The 18,797-nt window shown below is 51.8% G+C and overlaps 1 protein-coding gene across 22 annotated transcripts in view; it reads left to right on the top strand.

Moving 5' to 3' along the window:
- The window catches only part of DYSF (dysferlin), a 200,235-nt gene extending 183,587 nt beyond the window's left edge, over positions 1–16,648 (top strand). For 21 of the 22 annotated variants that reach the window (XM_084766036.1, XM_084766029.1, XM_084766046.1 and 18 more), the window contains 8 exons: positions 570–658; positions 910–1,005; positions 1,408–1,549; positions 5,662–5,761; positions 8,732–8,910; positions 11,870–11,979; positions 13,165–13,312; positions 16,419–16,648. In XM_084766036.1, coding sequence (XP_084622162.1) covers positions 570–658; positions 910–1,005; positions 1,408–1,549; positions 5,662–5,761; positions 8,732–8,910; positions 11,870–11,979; positions 13,165–13,312; positions 16,419–16,457 — 903 coding nt within the window. In that variant the 3' untranslated portion in view covers positions 16,458–16,648. Of the gene's footprint in view, positions 1–569; positions 661–909; positions 1,006–1,407; positions 1,550–5,661; positions 5,762–8,731; positions 8,911–11,869; positions 11,980–13,164; positions 13,313–16,418 lie in introns of those variants that run through there. The other variant, XM_084766039.1, reaches the window with a different exon arrangement.
- Positions 16,649–18,797: the final 2,149 nt, after the last annotated feature.

Genomic DNA, 18,797 nt, shown 5'->3' with positions numbered 1-18,797 from the left:
CTCCTTCCTAGGTTGGCTGACTCCCAGCCTCCCAAAGCAGCCCAGGCTAGACCCTCTTGTCCTCCAGCCTCATGATCTTGTAGCTATTACTGAACCAAGGTACTTTAATTTTTTGCATTTTAAGGGAGAGACAACAGGTTGGTTCCTGGGTTTGCAGAGATGGGGGTGGAGGTGGGCAGGGAAAGTGACTTCTGTCACAGAGGCCCGAGTCCTCATGACTAAACCCTGCCTCCCTGGTCCTCGTGGCACTGACTGTACCATTCCCTGCACATTGAGCCTCAGTTGACACATCATTGTCTCTGAGCATCTCATGTCGGGAGGGCAGTGATCTCTCCTCTGTAGTGGGTCCTACATCTGTCTGTTTAGGGTCCTTCCATTCCTGGATGCTGAGCCTCTTCTGGGAGGCAAGCAGACAGGCCCGAGTTTCATTTCTTTTGGCCTGGTCCCCAGGTGTGTACTGTACACTAGGCAGGTGTACAGAAGCTCTGGCTGCTGTGAGATGTGTGTGTGTGTGTGTGTGTGTGTGTGTGTGTAGAATACGAATGAATGAACTTTACATGTCTTTACAGGGGAAGCTACAGATGTGGATTGACCTCTTTCCAAAGGTGCTGGGCCGGCCTGGACCTCCTTTCAATATTACCCCACGGAGAGCTAGAAGGTAATTAGCCTGGCTACAGACTCTAGCTGGGCCCGGGGCAGGAGGGCCATCACAGCTGTGGGAGAGAGGAAAGATGGTTGCCTGTCAGACAGATTTTGGGCTACTAGGATCTTGGAACAGCTTGTTTGGGTCTGGCTAAGTGTCCAGCCAGCCAGGCAGAAGGACTCCTTGGATGAGCTGGCCAGTCAGCTGGGGATATCATATCCTTTCCTGGAACATCTATGCAGAGACAAGTCATTCCCCCCTGCCAGGTTTTTTCTGCGCTGTATTATTTGGAACACAAAAGATGTGATCTTGGACGACCTCAGCCTCACAGGAGAGAAGATGAGTGACATCTACGTGAAAGGGTAGGGTCCCCTGGGCCAGCTCCCTACCTCCCAGGGGTGGGCGAGCTCTCTCTCTCTCTCTCAGGCTGTGGTGTGGACATGGGGAAGACCCTTCCAAGGAGGAGCTCACAGTGGAGGGTCTATGCCTTTAGGGTGTCATTTCCCTCAAATTTCTTTGAGCTAAACTGGCAAGGACTGAGGGCGCTCTTGGGGACCCTCGGAGGCCTTAGATGGTCCCACTCCGTGGTGCATAGTGGGCTGTGTGAAGATTTCCTGGGGACTCCCTTACCAAGTTCTTTCACCTCCCCAGCTCTTCATGGGTCCGGTTAGAGGTTGCCTGCCTGGCGGTGCAGGTCTGTGGGAAATGCCCTGTAATTGTGACCTTTGACCTGATGAGGGCTATCCTCTTCCGTGTGTGGTTAGCTGGATGGTGGGATTCGAAGAACACAAACAGAAGACGGATGTGCACTACCGCTCCCTGGGTGGCGAGGGGAACTTCAACTGGAGGTTCGTCTTTCCCTTTGACTATCTGCCCGCTGAGCAAGTCTGTGCTGTTGCCAAGAAGGTGAGTGACCCTTGACCTGCGGCACCAGCATCTGGGGGCTTCACGTGCTAATGTGATCCCCTCGCCTTTAGCATTACAGCTGACACTGTGGCCTGCTCTCTATCGCTCCTGCGGCTGTGACCCCTGTCTCTGTTACCCACAGGGGTGCCCTCGCCATCTCTGTACCCCACTTCTCTTTCCTTTCCCCCCAGTATCACTGTTGCTGGTGTCTCTGCCTTCCAGGATGACCCATAACTACATAGCATACACTTATTGTACAGCTCAAGTCTCAGCCCTCCACACAGGCACCGAGCAGCATGGAAGGGCCTGAGACCTGAGGCAGAAGAGTCTGGAGACCCAGCATGGCCGTCACAGGGCCAGAGGGTACAGCCAACTGGGTACTCCTCTGAGGGCAGACCTGGCCTGGGCTTGATGGTGGGGGTAGGGCTTAGATTCTTAGCAGCTCCAGGCTTCGGTCTCATCTGAGCATTAGTCTCTGCAGGTCTTGAAATGGTCCAAGAGCAGCAACGTCTTCCCCATACCTGGTCTACCCTCTGAGGTCAGCGGAGTGAAACGCATGGGTATGGGGCAGTGTGGGTCTCCAGCCAGGCTGGTTCCAAAAACCCAATGATGCTTTCTGCTCCTTCCTCCTTCCTGACACCAGTGGGCAGGAGGTGTTCCTGGGCCCTCAGAGTACATGCCTGCATGCACGTGCCTAAGTCCTACTGGTCTGATTTCTACCCAGAGGCAGCTCATGGTCCCAGTGTCACAGCCTCAGCGATGCCTCCCCGTCTCCAGGCTACAGTGTGGCTTTACCTTGAAGGGAAGCCCGGACGCACTTGGCTTCCTCGCCCTCTGAATTCTCTTTAATGCATCACCCCAGCCCAACACACAGACTCATCTGAACCCCAGAGAAACCAGAGGGTCAAGCCAAACATTCAGGAACCATCAAAGGATTAAAAAATGGCTTTTTAAGGGCTAAAGGGATTCTTCCACCCAGAGGTGGCAGTAGGGCCTACCAGAAAAAAAAAAAAGGCAGAATTTAGCAGTCAGTGTCAAGTCCAGCAATGCCCAGGCTCTCTATAGGTTCTGATCTTGCCTTTCCTCAGGGTTTGTCTATTATAAGCCTATTTCCCTCATGAGCACTCACCAAATGCTTAAGTACCTCACTTTTTGCTGAGGACAGGGAGGATGAGGCTAAGAGCAAACCAGAAAGGGCTAAGGCATCATTCACACCGTCTCCAGGGTTAGCAAGCCCTACAAAGAGGGTAGGCCTGGGTGGGGAAATTGAGGCAGAGATGCACATTGGTTGATGGAACGGGAGGGGCCACAGCATTTTTTTTTTTTACCACGGTGGGAGGATGTTGCCAGGCGTGTGTGTGGAGCGGGGCCTTCCTGTTTCCTTTGGTGAAGAAGAGAATTTGGCACTATGACCAGTGATTTGAGACCGATGGGAACATGGGGCAAAGCTGTAGTGATGATACAAGACATGCACCCGTGCACACACATGTGGCTGCACACAGAGAGAGAGAGAGTGGAGGAGGGGTGGGGCAAGAGAGTGCTAGTTGGCAGCTGGGAATCGGCACCTGGCAGCTCAGAGGGTGCAGTTGCAGGTGCTAGTTAAAAAGTCAGGCAGCACCTCTCTAGCACCCATGGTGAGAAAGGAAAGCTGGATGGCTTCCTCATGGGGTGGGGGTTGGGAAGTCCAAACATAATGGCTTGTTGAGGCTATAGGGAAAGAGAAGGGTTGTCCTGGTGGAGGAAGGGAGAAGCTCACAGGAGCAGGGTGCAAAGGAGAATGGTGCCCAGGTGTGAGGAGACACACATCTGGGAAGGAAAAGAAGACAAGTCCCCATGCAGAGGATGGCTGGATACAGGAGGCAGGAGGGAGGGATCAGGCAGAACCAGCCAGGAGAGCATCAGGGGCAAGTAGGTGCTTTTAGGGACAGATCCTGAGAGGCAGGTGGGGCTTGCCCATAGTGGGAGCACTGATTAGCTGGTCTGAAGGGCAGGATGAGGTGGGTGAGGTACAGGGCCTGCCAAGGCTATGGGCTCCCAGACTCTGCTGCAGAGGCAGCCCTCTGCTGGTGAGGTTTGGGGCCCCTGGCAGGCGGGGGCGGGGTGGGGGGAGGCCCTCCAGGGACCCCATTAACCAGCCGAGACTGTCGTAAAGTACAAGGTCTCCTTTCATCCCACTTATTTGAACCACCGCTGGTTGTTCAGCCTTATTCCCCACCTGGAGCCCAGCACACCCACTGGGGCCTGCCATGCAGTCAGGCCCCCACCCTGCAAATAAACAGCTAGTAAAAGGGCCCAGGCCAGGAGCATAATGAGCGCCTGGGACCTGGGGGGGCTCATTCTCCAGGCTGAGCCCCTGACCAGCTGCTCCCACCAGGGGCCGTTTGAACCTCAGGCTCATTACTGAGCCCCTAAGCCCGTAAACCAGTCTGCTGAGGAATGGAGGCTGCTGGCAGCCCTGCAGGCAGCCTGGAGCTGGCTGTAAAAGCCGGTTAGAGGAAGCGGGCACCTGCAGGAGGCTGGGCCAGGCAGCCCAGTGGGAGGCAAAGGCAGAGAGGGGTGGCTGGGGCCAGCCTTGGTCTGCTTTCCTTCAATGCAGACTGCAGCTCAGGCCATGGGACTATTCATGATGGCGGGCCACTCTTTGTGGACAGTGGTCATGGACTCCCCTTAGGAAGTTTGGTGATGTGTGGGTGACTGTGAAGGTTGGGGGGTTGTTCGTGGCAGGCTTAACGGGTGTTGTTTGCTGTGGCTGCTGTGACATGGTACCTGATAGAAATGTAAGAGAGAAGAGGTTTATTTTGGCTCATGGTGAGAAGAGGAACAGTCCATCACAGTGGGCAGGCACAGTGCTATGACTTCGTAGTGTGGGGAATGTGGCTGCTAATATATCCACAGAACAGGATGCAGGGAGTGGGGTGATGCTAGTACTTGGCTGTCTTCTTCATCTCTCCCTATATATTCATTCTGAGAACCCACCCCATGGGATGATGCCTCCTGCAGTTGATGGTGGGTTTTCCCTCTGTTAAACCTTCCTGGAAGCACCCTCCTAGGACACTTCTAGGTGTGTCTTCTAGGTTATTCTAAACACTGTCAAGTTGACAGTGAAGATCAACTATCTCCTTGGCGTCTGGGGCAAACCACGTCTGTGGTTACCTGGGCTGCCCAACTCTTACCCATATGGGTCCAGGTCTCAGGTTGGTCCCACAGGATGCTTCCTATACTTGCCACCTGTTCAGGTAGAGCCACAGGGAACAGATCAATCACTATGATTGCCCTGCAGGTTGAGAGTCATTAGACCCGTGGGTCAACTTGCTCTCATCCTCCCAGATACCTGGTTCCAGAAGGGGCTGATCTCTGAGATATGGGGAGACAAGCCAGGATGGGAACTGCTTCCCCCAGCAGGGTGGGGGAAGCGTCTTGGCAGGCTCTAGGGGTGGAGGTAGGCTGGAGGAGTGGGAGGGGAGATCCGGGGACCTGCCTCAGTGGCAGCTGCTTATAGCAGTGCCTTGCTTCCTTCCAGTGACAGCTGGGATTTACTCTGAGCCTCTCTGCCAGCCCACATGTTCCAGAGACCACATGGGCAGTGCCCATTTTAGGGCTAAGAGCAGGACCCTGGAACCCAACCGCCTGCGTTTGAACCCCAGCTTGCCACTCCCTGTGCTGTGCGTCTGGACATTCTATGTGCTTTGGGTTTCTCAGCTGAAAGTTTCTATCTCCTTCTTAAGTGGTTGGAAGACGGTTCAGGACCAAGCCTAGGAGATGGTGCCACCCACTATGGTCTCCCCTGTATCAATGAACAATTAAACACCGCCCTCCCCCCCCCCCCAAACAGGCCCATAGGTCAGCCTCACCTAGACGGTTCTTCAGTGGAGACTTTTCATTTCAGGTGAATCTAAAGTGTGGCAAGCTGACATTATTAACCAGCCATCACACCCCCCAACACTGCCAAGCTCTTCCTAGTCTTCCTGATAGGACCTGGCTTGGGCACGGCCCTCAGGGATACACTGCTGCACAGCTGCTGCCTTCTAGCCTTCCAGGCCAGAGGGACTTCCCTGTTTGCAGCCTTGGAGAAACCTTTCTAACCTTGCTTCCCCAATCCTCCTTTGGGTCAGGATGCCTTCTGGAGACTCGACAAGACAGAAAGCAAGATCCCAGCACGTGTGGTCTTCCAGATTTGGGACAATGACAAGTTTTCCTTCGACGACTTTCTGGGTAAGCCTCAGTTCTATTGTTCTGAGCTGCCCAGGACCCCGAGTTCAGGATCGCATGGTCCCCAGCATAAGTGAAGCATGCAACACAGAGGTACGTCAGAGAGATCAGGGTGGCCCGGGAATGGATCCTCAGCAGAGGTGATCCTTGAGCCGTGTCAAATAGTGGGACTCAAGAAGAAAGGGGTCATGGCGGGGCCATGCTGGCCCTCATGACCACTGCTAATAGGGAGGTCCCAAAGATGCCAGGTCATGCCAATCTAGCAATAGAGAGCCCAGAAATGATGGAGATCAAGTCACTGCTTCTCCTTATGCCCCAGGGGCTGTCCTAATGAACAGGGGCTCTGACTGGGCGGCCTGAGAAGCCACACTGGGGCACAGGGAGTTGGGCTGAAGGGTAGAAGTGAAGATGAGGAGGGCATTGATCAGGCCAGCAAGGAGTGCTGAGAAAGAAACAAGTTGGTAGCAGTCCTGCTACAGGTAGGAAAATTAGTGCTGACACATGGTCTGTCCATACATGGGTATTATCCGTATATACAAAGAAAAGAGTTGCTGCTCCTGGCTCCATTTGGTGGCCCTTGAAAACATGCCCAGTGACAGAAGCCAGCAGAGGAAAGACAAAAGTACTGCGTAAGCCCATGTCTCTGAGATGCTCACACCTGACAGATCTAAAGAGGGCAAGAAGGCTGGGGAGATGTCCCTGCCAATAAAGTGCTTGGCGTGCAAGCTTAAGGACCTGGCTTCAAGCCCAAAACTTACATTTAAAAACAAAACAACCACAACAGTGGTGGCATTTACTTGTGATGTCAGAGCTGAGGAGGTAGAGACAGGATTTTGGATACCCCAGCCAGCATAGCCTACTTGGCCAGTTCCAGGCCAGTGAAAGACCTTGTCTCAACAAAACAAAACAAACAAACAAACAAAAAATCCCACACACAAGGGGAACAGCACCTGAGGAATAATATCCAAGATTGACTTCTGGCCTGTTCAGGCACATGTACCTGCATATATGAACGTGCACATGTAACACACACACATGCACCTGTGCATGCGCATGCGCGCGCGCGCGCGCGCACACACACACACACCCAAAGCAGGAAAGAGTAGATTAATGGTAAGTATAGGGAGGCAGTGTCAGTGGACAGAAGAACAGGTTCCTTTCTAGGTGCAGGAAATGTTCTGTAATTAAGAGGAGGTCTATGGTTGTGTTACTCGACTCTAGGTTTGAACTTGCGTAGAGTGGTGATTTTTTTTTTAATTGAAGATTTGTTTTTATTTTATACATACGAGCATTTCGTCTGCGTTTATGCACACCATGCCCATGACCAGTGCCCACAGAGGCCAGAAGAGGGTGTCAGTTCCCTTGGAACTGGAGTCACAGATGCTTGTGGTGCCTCCTATGGATCCTCCCAACACTCACTGGTGGTGACTTTTCTTCATGGTTTTGGGATAGGTTCATTCTTAAATTTTGACCTCCAGATATGTATTTTTTTATGTATCAAAAATATGGGACACATTGCAAATAGTTTCTACCATTTTAATTTTTAAAAACTATTTAATTTCTAATATGTGTGTCTGTGTAGTTTCTACACAGGAGTGCAGGTGCCGGTGGAGTTCAGAGGCATCTGCTTCTGCTGGAAATAGAGTCACACCCTCTCCAGACCCTGCCTTTAAAATACTATGAAATCTTTTTTTTAAAACCGATTTTAGGCATCAATATATCCTTTATAAATGAGGCTTTAGAAAATTTATTTCAAAAGAAAATTTCATCTCTATTGAGAAAATAAACAACTTTCAAAATGATATAGTTTTTTTAAAAAAATGAAACTTAAACCTTTAACAAATACTGCCTTTGGACTCCCTCAGATTTTGCTTCTTTACCATCGACTGCATTTTCTAGTCACATATTTTGTATCTCAAAAGAGAAACAGAGAACATGGCCCATGTGGGCCAGTGTTCACCTGCCCATCCAGATGCCCATAGTTGTTACAGGAAGATGATTCATGCCCAGTGACAGATGAATGGGAAAATGAAATGTATTGTCTTCCTATGGTAGTATGTTTCAACTGTACAAAACATATCGACACCTGAGGACAGATGTTTGCAACTACAAGAGGCATGTCCACATGGACAAGACAATGCTGATGTCCAGGGCTGAGGGGACAAGGGAGCTGCTGCATAGTAGGCAGCGGTTTCCTTTAGGGGACGGGAATAGCTGTGCAACTCCATGACTCTAATGTCACTGAGTGGCACACTTAGAATTAGTGGGGGGTTAGCAGATGACTTGGTGGGTAAATTGGTTTCTGTGCACAAAGGCATGCTGCTTACTGGCTTGCTCCGTGTGGCTAGTTCAGCATGCTTTCTTCTACAATGCAGGACCACTTCCCTAGGGGTGGCCTTGTCCACAGTGCCTGGGCCCTCCTACATCAATCGTTAATGAAGAAGATGGCACACAGAACAATCTAACGGAGATAGTTTCTCAATCAAGATTCCCTCTTCCCACATGGCCCTAGCTTGTGTCAAGTGGAATAAACAAACTTAACCAGCATACACACACAGACACACACAGACACACACAGACACACACACACCACCTATACTATATGGATGTGCATATATATGTATATATACATACATATATGTGCATGTCTGTATTTTACCATTATAAAAATCATGATGGGTGTCTGGAGGCCACGGGTGTATGAAGTTAGATTTACTGCAGAAATGGCGTCTGTTCTCAGAGCAAGGAAATAGAATGGGGAGGTTACACACTTATGCATGAACGGATGGTGAGGGCCTGAATGGAGAGAGCAAGAGGCCGTGGACAGGAGCCAGGAAGCTGATGGAGCTGACCCTTGGCTGAACCATGAGACAAGCTGAGGAGGGTGACAATGAGCTCTTAAATCTGCCCACCCAGAGTGGCCCTAAATGGACAGTGACTGGGGCATCCTCTAAGAGCATCACTCTTCCACAGGCTCCCTGCAGCTGGATCTCAACCGCATGCCCAAGCCAGCCAAGACAGCTGAGAAGTGCTCCTTGGACCAGCTGGATGACACCTTCCACCCAGAATGGTTTGTGTCCCTTTTTGAGCAGAAGACGGTGAAAGGATGGTGGCCTTGTGTGACAGAGGAGGGTGAGAAGAAAGTCCTGGCGGTGAGTCTTTTCTCTCCAGCCCAGGGGAGGGCATGGGGCTATCTCTGCCATGGAACCCAGGGGCACAGGCACATGCTGTCCTCTCTTCTCTCTATTATTTTTTTCCTTCTGCGCATGCTCATGTGTATGTGTGTGTACAGGTACGGGGTGGGGGTGAGGCCAAAGGTCAGTCTTTCGTGCTTATCCTCGGTGCCAGCTACTTTGTTTTCTGATATGGAGTCTTTCATTGGCTTCTGGCTCTCTCATTAGGGTAGGCCATCTGGGCCAGCAAGCCAACAGGGAGCCGCCTGTCTCTGTTTTCCAAGGCCTGGAATTTCAAGTATGTTACCATGCCTTGGTTTCTATGTGGGTTCTGAGGATCTAGCTAAGGTCCAAAGGCTTGCGGGACAAGCACTTTACTGACTGAGCCTTCTCCCAGGCCCCCCCTCTGTCTGTCTGTCTATTTTCTAAGGTGTTTCCCCTCTTCCTATTCCAGCCTTCCTCTCTCAAGGCTCCTATTTCAGGGGAGATCTGTTGAATCAGACAAATGGCCTTAGAGAGATTGGTTCCAAATATCTCTGTGATTGGGGCTTCCTGCTGGATGGACAGAGACCATGCCTCTTCTGTTCCATGTAGGACCCTCTCAGGGATCCCCTTTCCTCCTCCTCCTCCTCCTCCTCCTCCTCCTCCTCCTCCTCCTCCTCCTCTTTCTTTTGGTTTTTCAAGACAGGGCTCCTCTGTGTAGCCTCAGCTGTCTTGAACTCGCTTTGTAGACCAGGCTGGCCTCAAACTCACAGAGATCCATCTGCCTCTGCCTCCCCGAGTACTGGGATTACAGGCAGGTGCCACTGCGCCTGGCTTCAGAGATTACTTTTGCCTGACAAGAGGTCTGCTCTGGTAGGCGGAGGACGGGTGGCTGGAGGCTCAGGATGAGCAGTCCTTTCCTGGAGTCCACAGCACCCCCAGGGACAGAGTTAATCCCTGACTGGTTCCTTAGAACAGTTGGCCAGCCCTCAAGTGGCCCTTGAGGTAAAATGTCCTTGTTGTAGAAAGACTTATGATGACCAATAAGAAGTGCATCCCAGAAGGAAAACTAGCAAGGTACGTGCACAGATAACTCACAGCATTATTACTGTGACTCATTACACAACACAAAACAGTTAGTTCCCTGGCAGTTAAAGAACTATTTTATTTTATTTTTTAAAATATATTTTATTAATTTATTCATATTATACCTCAATTGTTATCCCATCCTTTGTATCCTCCCAGTCCTCCCTCCCTCCCATTTTCTCCTTATAAAGAACTATTTTAAAAGATGCTTTTTGGTTTATTAAATTAGATTGAAAAATGAAAAACAAGAAAGAGAAAGATTCATGCTGGTGAATTTACAGGAGATGAGGCTCGCTCTCTCTGCTGGGGAATACATGGTCTGCCTCACTGTGTGTGGGGCAATTAAGGACTACACAGGGCAAGATTTAGCAACATCTGTGCCCTTGGACTCTGCCATCCCATTTCTAAACTCTCAGCTTAAGAAATAACCGGATAAAATTAAAAATTTAGGTTCTGAGTTGTTTGTTGTGCTATTATTTATTCATTTCAAGGAGCCGAAACAACATAAAATGAGCCAAAATAAGTAGTTACTAAATAAACTAAGGTCAACCAACCTTAGTCTGGTTTGCAATCATTAGAAACCAAACTTTAAATAATATATAATTATATAGTGAAATGCCTCCCCCAGTGAAAAAGCTATGGAGCTGCATACACAGGGCTGCGTCTCCGTGTCTCATATGCTTGCAGCTCTGATGAATACGAACATTGGGAACAGGGGCCCGGAGGGATGGCTCGGTCCTTTTCTAGAGGACCCGAGTTTGGTTTGCAGCACCCACATTGTTTGGCTCACAGTTACTTGTAACTTCAGCTCAAGGGAATCCAGTGCCCTCTTGGCCTCCTCAGTCACCTGTTTCTCTCTCTCTCTCTCTCTCTCTCTCTCTCTCTCTCTGTCTCTGTCTTTCTCTCTCTCTCCTCTCAAGTAAAATAAATTAATAAAATAAGATAAAATAAAGGTTAAAATGGTAACAAAACAAAACAAAACAAAATATATATATATATAGAGAGAGAGAGGCGGGGGGGGGAGGGAGAGAGTGAGTGAGAGACAGACAGACAGAGACGCAGAGACACAAAGAGACAGACACATACAGACACACACACACACACACACACACACACACACACACAGAGAGAGAGAGAGAGAGAGAGAGAGAGAGAGAGAGGGTCATAACTTGATTTTCTGCTCTTATTATAAAACACAAACAAATTCAGCTTGAGGAGGAAAAGGTTCCAGATCCCAGCCCATCACGGAGGGAAGCCGCCGAGGTAGAACTTAAGACAGGAACCTGGAAGCAGGAACTGCAGCACAGGTCATGGAGGGGAGCGATTTACTTGCCTCTTCTGGTTTGCTCAGCTGCCTTGCTTACACAGCCTAAGGCCACCTGCCCAGGGACGGCACCGACCATGTCAATTGACAAGTAAGAAAACACTCCATAGATGTGCTCATAGGCCAATCTTTTCTAGACAATTCCTCAACTGAGTCTCTCTTCCCACTTGACTCTGCTTTGTGTCAGGTAGGCAGCTGAAGCTAACTGTGACACGTGTTTATTTTATCTGATGTTTATGCTTGTGTGTATGCATATGTACCATATGTGTGCAGGGTCCAGTAGATGACAGAGCAAGGCATGGTCGTTGTGAATCGTCATCTTTCTGTGAGTGGGGAATTGAACCAGGTTCCTCTGCAAGACCAGTACGGACTTCAAACTGCTGAGCCATCACTCTAGATGGCTCACCACAACCCTACATTAAAACAAACAAACAAAACAAAACAAACAAACAAAAAAAACCAGTGCAGTCCTTCTGTTTGTCCTGGTTTGGCTCTGCTCTGGGTCACTGGCCAGAGGCCTCAATCAGGCTCCATTGATGTCCACAGGGGAAGCTGGAAATGACCTTGGAGATCGTTGCAGAGAGTGAACATGAGGAACGGCCTGCTGGCCAGGGTCGGGATGAACCCAACATGAATCCAAAGCTAGAGGATCCAAGGTCAGTGGATTGGCCCGGGAAGCAGGCCGCTGCCACCTAGGAGGCACCCAGTAGGCAGCTTTACAGAGGCTATGCGGTCTTAATGGTTTAGAGAGATGCAGGCCATGGACACAGCCTCAGTGAACACTGGGCTTTTCAATTAATTCATGAAGCAGGTGCGAAGCCAGGCACAAGGTGCAGGTGGCTGAGGCAGGAGGATAGAGGGTTCCAGGCCAACACGGGCTACATCGAAAGACACTGTCTCAGAAGCCAAAACACAAAAACAAAGAAACAAAGCAAAAAGAAGCGGGCCTCGTAGAGGGGGTTCCCTGTGGGTTTTGTGTCAAGCGCACTGCATTAGGGTCCTGTATCCTAGACTCTGCCCTGCTGGGTACTTACCCCTGTTTCACAAAGGAGACTCAGCTCAGCAGCTTTAAATGCAATCACTCCAGCTAGGAAACCCAAGAGAGGAAGCTAGAGTTTTCCAGCCTCCTGGGCAATTGCTGAAGATGCTATGGGGACTCAGTTCAGGGCCGTGTTTGGCGCCACCCACCATGGTGCTCTTGAAAGAGAGCGTAGGTGGCTAACTTTCTCAAGGTGCTGTCCTCCTGCCGTGGGGCTAGAGAGCGGGGAGAGGCACCTTTGGCCCAGGATGTTGGGATTTGATGAGCAAAGAAGGAAGTGCCAAGACTCAAGGCTAGCCAGCAGATGCTTAAAAAGAACAAGACTGAGACACAAAGCCCCTCTGTGTTCTTTGAGTTGTGGTACCCATAGGAGTGTGCAGTTCTTCCTTAGGAGCGAATGAGTGAAGATCGGCTTTTCTGGCCTCTCTATTCTCCATCCTTCCGAAGTCCAGCCCAGCAGGGTACACGGGGTCAACCAGCCTGGCTTATCTGGGGCCCTATGTACTCTCAGCAAACAGGGCATCCTGGAAGCTCAGCCCTGCTCCCAAGCATGTACTCTGTGACTGAGGATGGGTTCAGAAGGGGAAAAGGATGTAAGGAAAGGGTCCTGAAGATGGGTCTCAGCAGCACCAGGGATGCAGGTGACACAGGCAAGCATCACCTCAGCAGAGGCTCTGGGAGGAGGGGCCGAGTGCTCCTGCCATAGTCAGGCTTTTTGACCCATCGTCCCAGCTGATAGCAGTGTCTGGAGGCAACAGTCCTGCAGAGGTGCTCAGCTGGCCCCTGGGATCTCACTTTCCAGGCGCCCTGACACCTCTTTCCTGTGGTTCACCTCCCCGTACAAGACCATGAAGTTCATCTTGTGGCGGCGCTTCCGATGTGCCATCATCCTCTTCATCATCCTCTTCATCCTCCTGCTCTTCCTGGGTATCTTTGTCTACGCCTTCCCGGTAAGCAGCCTGTTGTTGGGGAGATGCTGCCTTCGGGGAAGTCCCTTGCTTTTCATATGTTCCCTGGATCTGGTGGCATCCAGGTCACAGGTTAAAATCAGAGGTGGTTGCACCACTGAAAAGCCCACTCCAGCCTGGTGGGGGAACGTTCAGGAACTGCATCCCTGGAGCTTCCTGCATGACTTGCACAGGAAGTCCACTGGTTGGAGAATCTCTCCTTTCTAGCACTGTGTGATGCTGGGATAGCTTTGGGGAGGGACCTGTGACTCTTATAAGTTTCAGGAGCGTCCTGAGACTTGTAAGTTTTGTTTGCTTCCTGAGCCTTAACAATATCAGTGTGGAGGAAATTCACACAAGAGGCTTGGGCCTAGTGTGGCAGAGCCATACTATCTAGGGCTGCTGGGACCCTGGTTCTGCCTGTGGCGGTTGTTGGGAAAGCCTCTGCCCTGTCCCTGCCTGTGGCTTTCACAGCTCTCAGAGGATCCTGAGAATGGCCAGCCCGGAGTCTCTTTGACATTTCAGGCCTTGAAAGTGTTGAAGTAGTGTTGAGCTGGGACTTGAGTTTTTCTGTTCTTTTTATGTGGGGGAAACCCAAAACTTTTATTTATTTATTTAATCTATTTATTTTTTAAGATTTATTTTTTTATTAATGTGTGTGCATGTGTATGCCTATGTAAATGTATGCCACATGTATGCAGGTGCCCATGGAGGCCAGAAGGGGGCACCATTGGATCTCTTGGAGCTCCAGTTATAGGTGGTCCTGAGTTGCCTGACATGAGTCCTGGGAACAGAACTTGCCCTGAGCCCTATCGCCAGCCCACAAACTTTTAGCATCAACACTTCATAGCTACATCAGATCCAGAGACGGGAAGGGACTGGTTGTAGGATGCACAGCCATCTGTGTGCAGTTCATGACCACGGCTTGATATAGCTCTCACTGAGGTCCATATGCATCCGGGTCACCATCTCAGACCAGAGAGGGTTCTTGGAAAATTATTCCCAGGTGTACTGTGTGATCTGGGACTCCCTGCAGGAGGAAGTGGATAGAAAGGGCTCTTCCACTGAGGGCCGGACACTGGGATGCCTGCTCAGTGCACCTTGCCTCCTGGGAGGAAAAGACAGGACCATAGCTCACCCTGCATGTTCTGCACAAACCTTAAGTAGCAGCAGAGCTGACTTCCGGGTTTGGCTAGTCAGTCCCCAGCTGCCTTTGAGGCCACAGTGGCAGGAAAGCCTTTAATGGCGTGCCTGATGGCCGTGGTTACTTGCTGTGCACTGGCTGCGGTCACCTGGCTCCTGTCGCAGTGTCTGTTGGACTCGGCAGGACACTGAAGTCAGCTGACCAAACTGACTGGGGTCCTGGGGTGGGTCCAGGCTGTGAGGGCTGATGGTTGTGCCATTTCAAGGGACACTTTAAGGACAAGAAGATAACAAATACACAAATAACAGCATCCTTGTCAGGTCTCCCAGTGAAAGCCGGGTGGTGGGGGAGGGGAGGAGTACAGCCCCCTCTTCCTGCATGGCTCAGGTCACCTTTTCTCACTTGCTATGGTCAGTTTCTACTCAGAGAACTGAGTGGCTTGAATTAAGTAGGGATCTGTGCCCAGGTGGGGAGCGCCTGAGGGCCACAAGTGAGGCAGAGACCCGAAGGAAATAAGGTTGCACTGAGATTATAGCTGTGAGTTAGGAATCAGGGCTTCTCCAGGCATGGTCCAAGGAGCATTAGCCTCCATGTCACTAGGAAGCTTCTAGGAGGCAGAGTTCTGGCTGGCTCAGCAGGAAGCTGCCCTCTAGCACAGTCAGAATGGAGTAGCCCAGTTGTTGTAGGAGACGGAGCATTGCTCTTGGACCTGGGAACATGGGCTCCACCGACACCTGTGCGTGTGACCTTAAGTGTGGAAGAGGCTGGATTAGGTGAGCTCCAGGCTTCTGGGGGGTTCAGGTCAGGTTCTGCTTGTGTTTTCAAGCTGTTGCATCTTAAATGGAGTCCCTTATTTAATTGCCTAGAGGGCAGGATCATGTCCCAAACGCCATCACCACAGCTGTTTGGGTGTCTACCCAGCCCCTGCCCAGCTTGGCCCTGAGCGGTTGTCTCAGGGCTGTGGCTGGAAGAAAAGCCAGTCCATTCTACTCTGGGAGGGGGGGTGGGACTTCTGGAGAGTCTGAGTTTCCTCTGGTGCCTGGGAAGTTCCTTTCGTTTTCCTGGAGGGTCTCCTTTATGTCCCGACCTCTCGGAGCAGCACGTGGAGCACAGGTGGATCCAGGCCAGGCCTTCAGGCTCCAGGGGCCAGCAGGATGAGGCTACACACCTTCTGCTTGTAGGCCTGGCTGCAGTCCAGAATCCCATCTGTGTCTGTCCGAGTCCATAGTCGCTTGGCCTGTCTTTTACCTGGGCCTGTCGGCTCACCTGCTTTCAGCAGGTGGGGCCAGAGGGTCTACTCTAGCCAGTGAAGGCTACCCAAAGTGAAGCTGCTCCAGCCCCGTTAGACCACCCCCACTGTCTTGGAGGGTCCCCTAGGAGGGATAAGGGGGGCCCCTTCTGACTCCTCCGGCCCCTCTGAGCCTACCGGGAGCAGGGCCAGACTGAGGCAGCAGAAGCGATTTGGCGGAGAAGGAGGGCCGGCTTTGTTTCCAGGGTTGGCTTTCCAGGCCGGCGCTGGAGAACATACTGTCCCAATTAGGAGCCCTGTGTTGTGTTGTGTGTTTTCATGGCACTTGAAGGGGATGGTGGGGAGGGGAGACGCTCTGTGAAGGGTGAACCCGTCTCTGATGCCAGCCCCTGTTATGGGTTGCCCTATGTACCTGCACCCCCACTTTCTGGCCAATGGCTTGGTGATGGGTATTTGTGGGTATGAGAGTAGGGGTTGGGAATCCTGGAAATGGCCAGGGTCGGCTTTAGCTTGATGGGTAAGGAGTGTTGTAAGGGTGGGGTGTGGAGCCTGCCATGGGCTGGTAGGTGACAAGGGCAGGCTGCAGGGCAGGTGGTGGAGACCTGGGAGCCCAACCCCTTACCTGCAGCTTTACCCTCAGCCCAATGACAGCAGCTCGCACCCGTGCTGACCCTGAAGGGCTCACCGTTGTCTGCGTCTTCGTCTCTTCTTTCTAGAACTATGCTGCCATGAAGCTGGTAAAGCCTTTCAGCTGAAGACATTTGCTCTGGAGAAAGGGGCGCAGGCTGCCTCCTGGCCCAGGACCAGCTGCTCCTCCATTCCTCTGGGGTCTGGTGGTCACCCTATTTCATCATCTCTTTCTCTCCTCCCCCCCCCCACACCCACATCCAACACTCCTATGGATGAACTGTTGGATTTCTCAATATAAAGCGGACAGAAACACAGACTCCTTGACTATGTGTCTACAGCCCCTGAGTGAAGGAGGCTGTGGGTGGGAGGGGCTGTCTGGGGAAGATCAGGGTGCTGGTGGGGTGTTGTCATTTCATGGCCAGTGTTTTGGAGGCAGAAACAGCTAGGGCAGGAGGCTTTGAGGCTTAGTGTCTGGCCCAGTGACCTGTATCTTCTTTCTCCCCCGCCCCTTCCCATCCTCCACTCCCACTCTCAAGTGCGTGCATGTGTGCGTGCACGTGAGTGCGCGCGCACACACACACACACACACACACACACACACACACACACACACACACACATTTTCTGCAGAACTTCCCCCCCCCTGCCCCCCCCCGCCCCAGTCTTTCTAGGGAGGTTATCATGTGCTGGTAAGAGCCTCAGGCTGGGAGGGTGGCCTGACCCCTGGCTTTGACCTTGTCACACACACTTCTGCAATCCCTCCGCTTGGCTTCCACACCCTGCTGTAAATATCTGGCTGGATCGAGACACCTTTTCCTTGTGGTCTGAAGCTTGGCCTTGGCGTGGGTCTGAAATTTCCTGCGGGAACCAGACTTAATCCGCAGGAGCAGCAGGACCGCACTCACAAAACGCAGAGCTGGAAGGCTCCCCTCCAAGGCTTCCAGGAGAGAGGCCTCTGCCTCAGGGCTTAGAGTGCTGGCTGTCTCCTCCTGTCACCGGGAGGCTTCTCCTATTTCCTACTGTGAGCTGGTTCCCCTGGCCCAGGTCCCTGGGCCCAGGAGGGATTCTCCCCCTTGCCCTCCCATTATCTACCACCTCCACCCCCCCACTCTCCCCCCCCATATCCCCCCCCCCAGCTCCTGGGGCTGTGGGATTCCGGCTGAGGCACCATCTGATTGACATGAGGAAGCTGGTACCCAGTTACTCTTGCTTCATGTTGGGCCAGGAGAACCTGGCAGCCAGGCCCCACCCCCCCACCCCCCCCCCACCCCCCCCCCCCCGTCCCGAAGGCTTGCTGCCTGAGCCCAGGAGCCAGGGGCATACCTCACCCAGAAAGCAGAGCAAGAACAGACCTGCAAGCTCTTTGGGATGGTCCTACCTAGTGAGGAGGCCTTCTTGGGTCTATGCTGTGCCCAACAGTGTATGGCAGGAGGGACAGGAGCCTTTGGAGGAACCAGAGGAGAAGAAGTAAGGATCGCCCAGCCTCAGGAAGGGCCAGGGAACTTCATCTGAGATTTCTGAAGATGGGGAAGAGGCAGCTACCAGCTAGGAGGAATAAGAGACACAGCGGACAGAAGGTGGAATAGAGCTGGTTTCTGTAGATAGAAAATATTAGCTTGGAAAAGAAGGAAGGAAGGGAGGGAGGGAGGGAGGGAGGGAGGGAAGAAGGGAGGAAATAATTACATCTGTTTTCCCCAGGTACTAGAATGTAAGAGAAACCCTTTAGCCTCCCAGCTGCTTTGAAAGGGTCTGGAGGGCCTACTGTGAACACTATTTCTTTTTCTATTCTGCATGATAAATAATAGAAAATCTATTCAGATGAGTAAAAAGACCTCAGTGGTTTCACTGAAACAGAAATATACCAAAGGACAGGCTTCAGGCAAGCACTGATCCAGCTTCATGCCTAGGGACTTGTCTTTCCACTATCCTTTGCGGTGGTTTCTCTTTATAGTTAACCCTGTAGCTAGGGCCGGGCTTGAAACTGCTTCATGAGACCACACTAGCCGTTAAGCAAATCTCAAGCATAGAAATGGGGCTGTGGGATGGAAGGCTGGGAGACAAATGTCTGGCCAACACGTATGATATTGAGATACTTCGTGTGGCAGGCCCAGGGTGAGCTCCAAGGCTGCCCCTGAGAGAGAGAGGAAGACGACTCCCACAGGCCGAGGAAGCACTTGTTCATGTTTCAGAGAGGCACAGTGCTCTGGGGCTGGGAGAGTGGGAGACCTTCTTGGGACACAGCGGTAACATCTGAGCCGGAGAGAATGGTGTCCTAGGCAACAGGAAGGTGTTCCCAGCACTGACAGAAACAGAGCCTTGGAGTCCCATGGAGTGTGCTAGTCATCAGGGCAGAACTGGGAGTGGTTCCAGAGAAGATGGCAGTTGCCTGGGGGGGGGGGGTCAGGGGGGAGGGGTGGTATGCAGAAAGAAGGGCAAGGTCAGGTGTGAAGAGCCCTGGCCAGTCA

This window comes from Acomys minous, assembly GCF_964271855.1.
Source record: "Acomys minous genome assembly, chromosome: 17".
In the NCBI taxonomy this organism is placed as follows: domain Eukaryota; kingdom Metazoa; phylum Chordata; class Mammalia; order Rodentia; family Muridae; genus Acomys; species Acomys minous.
This window is presented reverse-complemented; position numbering and strand designations above follow the sequence as displayed.